General features: G+C 44.1%; 1 protein-coding gene across 2 annotated transcripts in view; it reads right to left on the bottom strand.

Annotated features, from left to right (window-relative positions):
• Window positions 1–5,660, bottom strand: part of Kdm3b (lysine demethylase 3B) — a 56,728-nt gene that overhangs the window by 7,874 nt on the left and 43,194 nt on the right. Inside the window, exons 16-20 of one of the 2 annotated variants that reach the window (XM_031365326.1) lie at window positions 3,377–3,643; window positions 2,434–2,605; window positions 1,987–2,077; window positions 1,730–1,860; window positions 965–1,084 (exon numbers count right to left, since the gene is read on the bottom strand). In XM_031365326.1, coding sequence (XP_031221186.1) covers window positions 965–1,084; window positions 1,730–1,860; window positions 1,987–2,077; window positions 2,434–2,605; window positions 3,377–3,643 — 781 coding nt within the window. Of the gene's footprint in view, window positions 1–964; window positions 1,085–1,729; window positions 1,861–1,986; window positions 2,078–2,433; window positions 2,606–3,376; window positions 3,707–5,660 lie in introns of both variants that reach the window. The other variant, XM_031365325.1, reaches the window with a different exon arrangement.

The following is a 5,660-nucleotide window of genomic DNA, read 5'->3' as shown; positions in this document are numbered from 1 at the left end:
TCATAAACAATTAAGAATCAAAACTTTCTAGGCATGGTGGAACCACCGCCTGGTGGTGGAACACACTTTTAATCCCAGCACCTGAGGCAGAGACAGGCAAACCTCTGTGAGGAGTTTGAGCCCAGCTTGCTATACATATGAAGTTCTACATAGAGAGACCCTGTCTGCTCATTTGTTTATTTTTTAAATCATACTGGGGCTGGTGAGATAGCCCAGCAGGTGAAGGCTCTTGCTGCCATGTTTGATGACCTCGGTTGGGTCCCAGGGACCCACATGGTAGAATGAACGAACCAATAGGGTCTTAAGATGTAGCTTTGGCAGACCCATCCCTGCCTCTCCTGGCTTCTTATGGGGACCAAACTGAGGTTTTCCTGCTTGCTTGGCAAATGCTTCACCAACTGACCCTTGTGCCTAGTCTCCGTGCAGATGACCTGGCTCTGCCACTTGTCACTCTGCAGCTGCTACAGTTAACTATTATTTATACTGATCTTCATGCACTCACGGCTACCACATGCATGCTGCTGTCTGGGGAGGCCAAAGGCCATCACACTCCTTACAGCTGGAGCTATAGGAGGCTGGATGCTTCTTTCTGTAGGTGCAGGGGACGGAATCCAAGTCTTTCACAGGGGTGAAACACACAACCATTGTGCCATGGCCACAGCCCTTTCTGTCCTCTCTGCCAGGCTATATACTTGGTAGAAAAGGAGAACATCCCAGAAGGGCAAGGATCTAGTCAAGGATTTACAAGCAGCACTCTGCAAGAACGTCAGTCCCTTTGTCTAACAACTTCCACCAGATGCCGACTACAGGAAGCCAGGAAAGAAGTTAAGAAAAATCCACTAGTAGAATATAAAAAGAAAGAAAGAGAAAGAAGTCACTGTGTCTTAGTGGACTGGGGAGAGACAGCCAGTTCCTACACTTCTTAAAGTGAGCTGTACTACAGCAGTTTTTCTAGCAAGCATACCTTCATCATGAGCACCCTCCCCGATAGGGATCCCAACATACACCATCACATTAACTGCATCGGACACATCTAAATGAAGATTCGTTGTACCAACTCTTCTGTCTTCTGCTGTTATCAAACCTAAAGTTGAGAGGAAAATATGAAAGATAAAGGGGAGGTATTCCAAAGGACCCATGTCAACCCTGCAAATACACTCCAGGATGTTCTGAAGTACCACTGAGAGAGGGAGGTATGCGTTTATCAAGAAGTCAGCTCAGTGGCAGAATGCTTGGTTAGTGTGTTCAGGCCCTAGGTTAAATCCCTAGCACAACAGGGAGGTGAGAGGGGAAATAAGCCACAGCATTCTCAGTTTAGGACTAATTCCTACCCTGTCCACATATCAGCAGCACTCACCAAGCTGCTTCTTGAAAACAGTCCTTTCTTCAAATGCAAATTATACAGGCATTAGGGACAATCAGACAGAACCCAACTTTCACAGTACGTTAGGTTATTTTTTAACTTAACAGAGAACAGTCTATCAAGGTATATGGTATTCTTTAGTCTTAGCAAAACTAAAGAATAAAGATAAGAATATGTCTGCTTGAGTAGAATGAGAACAAACTGTTTCTAATAGATACACAAGCTTATGAATGTTACACAAATCAGTACTGACAGAGGAACATGAGTATGATCTTTTTCAGCACCTGTCACCTGTCCCAAATCATCTCTCCACATAAAATGAGGACAGCAGTCCCCCGTAGGGCAACTCTGTCCTCTCCCTCATACCATAGGCGTTGTACATCTTGGGGCCCAGATCAGGCCTTACAAAATAGCTGGGTAGCCTAGAAGCCAGATTGAGCCTGCCATCTCGTTTTGTATATTCTGGCAGAGGAAGATTTTCCATCAGATCTTCAAACCTAAGAAAGGGCAAGAAAGATGACTCAGTTTTCTACAGGGAGGAAAACTCACTTTTCTGTGACTATGTTGTGCTAGACTCTGCCCAACAGAAGCCTCTGAGGATAGCACTACCTGAAATCACTCACCTTGTAGGCATCATGTCCCGAAAATCTTCCCCAGGGGGCCAGTCTTTGAGTTTGAGCACCATTGGCTGCCCATCTTCTGACCGTAGTCTCTCTAGAAGACAGACAGCATTCTCACAAACCATTTCTGGTTAATCTTCTAGGGACCAAGTGTCAAGAGATGCAACCTCTCATTTCGTTATGGACCAGGTGAGATGAGCCTTGTTTTCTCCACCCATGCTGTTATCACTCCATTTCACAGGTTCTTGCTCCTTTCCTTAGAGCAACAGAGCTCCATACAACCCAGGTCTTCCATGAAGTGCAGGCCTGCTCTAGGATGACAGGATTGCCATGCAGCTATGTACAGCTGGTGTCACCATAGATGGTTCCTCCCTCCATGGGGTATGGGTTGTTATTTCAGATGCAGGATTACACTCTGTCTCTATTTATCCAGATAACCAAGTTACTTACTGCATATAATCTCAAAGCCGTCCCAGAAATCTCGAACTTTAACATCAGAGATTATAGCACAGTTCCTGCAGTTCACCAAGTCCACATCCTGGTCTCCAAACTCCTGGCTAAAGGCCTCTGGCTTCCAGAGCTCAGCCTTGAGCTTCTTATGCACCCCTGAAACCAGCACTGGCTGTGGAAAAAAGAACCCAGTCAGAACCGTCCACAATGCTGCTTACCATGAGAACCTCCAGGTTATAATCTCTAGCTAAAGAGAACGGAATGAGCCTCTACTCTGAGAGCTGTTATTCTGTGCTCTCACTCTGGGGCAAAGCCACTACATTTTTTTTTTTTCTTTTTTCTCTGTATAACAGAGCCCTAGTTATCTTAGACTTGCTTTGTAGACCTGGCTGGCCTTGAACTCCCAGAGATCTGCATGCCTCTGCCTCCCAAGCACTGGGATGGAAAAATTCACTTGGTATCTACTAGTATTTTGAGATGAGGAGACACAGCTGGCAAATGCTGAGAATATTTCTTCACAATACAAATGCAAAGAGGAAACTCCCCAAGCTCCTCCTTCCTTAGGCTAAAGTACAGAGACCTTTGGAGTACCATCACATTATCATCTGCTAAAGTATAGAGACCATGGAGCGCCATCACATTATCATGTCCACTGAGACTCAGACACTTCCCTAGAACCCTGTAACTCCAGCTCAGACCCTCTCCCTAGCCAGCCCTACACTCAGGGGTTGATTCTCCTCCAAAGGTACCACCCCGTGCATTTTAACCACCCTTCCTTTACAAATACAAAGCACTGCCCAGCAAGAAAAAAAACACCAAGTGTTCTTAGGGAGCTCCTTGATTTTATCTCCAATAAATTTACTCCGTGTGTTGTCCTGGCAAATGACCTTCCAGACAGGCCTGGAACTATCTCAGCAGCGGTGACTTCCTTAGTTCTGCTCACCTGGCCTTGCTTCCAGCACTCTCGGAAGATCTTCCAGTTGTTTTTGTTGCTGGGGTCATGAAGACACAGAAGCCGCCCATCACAGAGCCAGGAGTGAGCCGTGTGGGGGTCGAGCACATTCAGCCCCATCGCCATCTCCTTCACCTCCTTCTGGGTGTCGGTCAGGCTGCAGGACCGCTTTGAAGAATCTGAGGTTTTCTTGTTCTCTACCACTGAGGCAATGATGTGGTCGAGAAAGTTGGGTAGGCTGGCTTTGCTCTTCACTCCCTTCACAGACAAACCTTCAGGTAAGCTTGACTCAAGCACCACAAGAACATTTAAAAAAAAGAACTGTCTCATAGTTATATTTCCAAGTTCTAATCTATCTGATTAAATCTGATAAAAAATGTCTTCTGTAATTGCAGAAAGACAAAAAAATTACTAATTTTTAGTATCATAAATTCCTCCACCTTTTGTATTTTGTTACATTTATGAAAGTAAAGAGTGAGACCCTAACTTAACAGACAAAAACATATACTCACATAATGTTCTAAAAAAGAAACTTCAGGAAAGTAAATGGGGTATAACAAGTACTTATCTAAAAAGAACAAACCTCTATCGTGTCTATTTAAACCACCTACAGTTTCAGACTGTACCCATTAACCATAAATATAATCAAAAAACATACTTATGTTCTACAAGATAAATATACTGAAAAATAGAAAAGTGAACTGTAGAGCCAACTGTGTAAACAGGAGAAAACTATATACATTTAACGCTTCTGAAATGACACCCAAGAGATAATGTAGGGTCAGTTAGATAGCTCAGCAGGTAAAAAGACCCTGGCTGCCAAGTCAGTGAACTTGATTCCCACCCACCCCATGGAAGGAAGGAGAACTGATTCCCACACCGTGACAAATGCACTGCCCCTACACGTAGTAAATGCGATCTGCAAACAGAGAAAGGAAAACCTGAAAGACATCTCTATTTCTTTATCTTAATGCGTGTGTTTTGCCTCCATATTGTTTGTGTACCACATGCATGCCTGATGGCCTCAGAGTCTAAAAGAGGGCCTCAAGTCCCCTAAAATTGACTGAGCTGCCATGTGGGCACCAGGAAATGAATCAGGTCCTCTGCAGCCAGTGCTCTTAACCACTGAGCCATCTCTCTAGTCCTCCACTTGTTGTTCTATTATCTTTAACTTTTGTACTCTGAGAATTCACACATTACATCAATGCTTACTAAAAATAATTACTATGTACTAGTACTAGTGAGCAAGAAGCCTTTGGTGCAGGCAAGAGAAATAGAGCAGATTATAACAAGTGCTAGGAAAGCACCTCTGTGTGGAAGATGAGTGTGCCATAAACCCAAGTGTAGGGACATAGATACATACTCTCAGAATTTGGGAGGCAGAGGCAGGAGGATCAGGAGTTCAATGCCATCCAAAGCTACACAATAAGTTGAGGCTAGTGTGGCCCACATGAGAACTGAAGTGTAACCTACAACAGAAGCCTGCCTAGTGGTTTGTTTCAAGAAGCAAGCCCATGGATACACAGGAAGGATGCAAGGGTGGGTATGGCTGCAATGAGTATGAGGGAAAAAAAGTCAGAGAAAGGAAGGACAGAGGGATAGATAGGAACAAAGCTTCAGTCATATAAGAAATGTACCATAAAGAATTAGATGAGAGGATGCTGGTTCATTTTACAAAAGAGCTGTACCTGATGATCATGAGTAGATCTGAAGAGAAAACAGAAGAACTTGCTGACAAATTACGTACAGAATGTAAGAGGAGAGTTCCAAAGGATTCCAATTTGGGGCTGAACAATCAGATGATACAGAACCATTGAGCAAGGGAAGAACACAAAGAGAGAGTGGATACACAGGTAGAAGAATGGAGCTGTCCTGGATGTTTTAAAGTCTTGAATCCAACAGAGCACACTATGAATACACTGCTCAGCTTACAAAATTCTAGTGTTGCCGGGCGGTGGTGGCGCACGCCTTTAATCCCAGCACTTGGGAGGCAGAAGAGGCAGGTGGATTTCTGAGTTCGAGGCCAGCCTGGTCTACAGAGTGAGTTCCAGGACAGCCAGGGCTATACAGAGAAACCCTGTCTCGAAAAAAAACCAAAAAAAAAGCAAAACCAAAATTCTAGTGTTTTCTAGTGAAAATCAAATGGATCAATGTAATAACCTTTCTGCTGAAGACCAAAAAAGGAATGCTTCAGTTTTTACTGACGTCCTTAAAAAAAAAGTGTGTGTGTGTATGTCTCTCTGTGTGTGTGTGTGTGTGTGTGTGTGTGTGTGTG

Source organism: Mastomys coucha, unplaced genomic scaffold, assembly GCF_008632895.1.
Source record: "Mastomys coucha isolate ucsf_1 unplaced genomic scaffold, UCSF_Mcou_1 pScaffold13, whole genome shotgun sequence".
NCBI classification, from domain to species: Eukaryota; Metazoa; Chordata; class Mammalia; order Rodentia; family Muridae; genus Mastomys; species Mastomys coucha.
The sequence above is the reverse complement of the archived record's forward strand: the minus strand, read 5'-3'. Positions and strand labels throughout refer to the sequence as shown.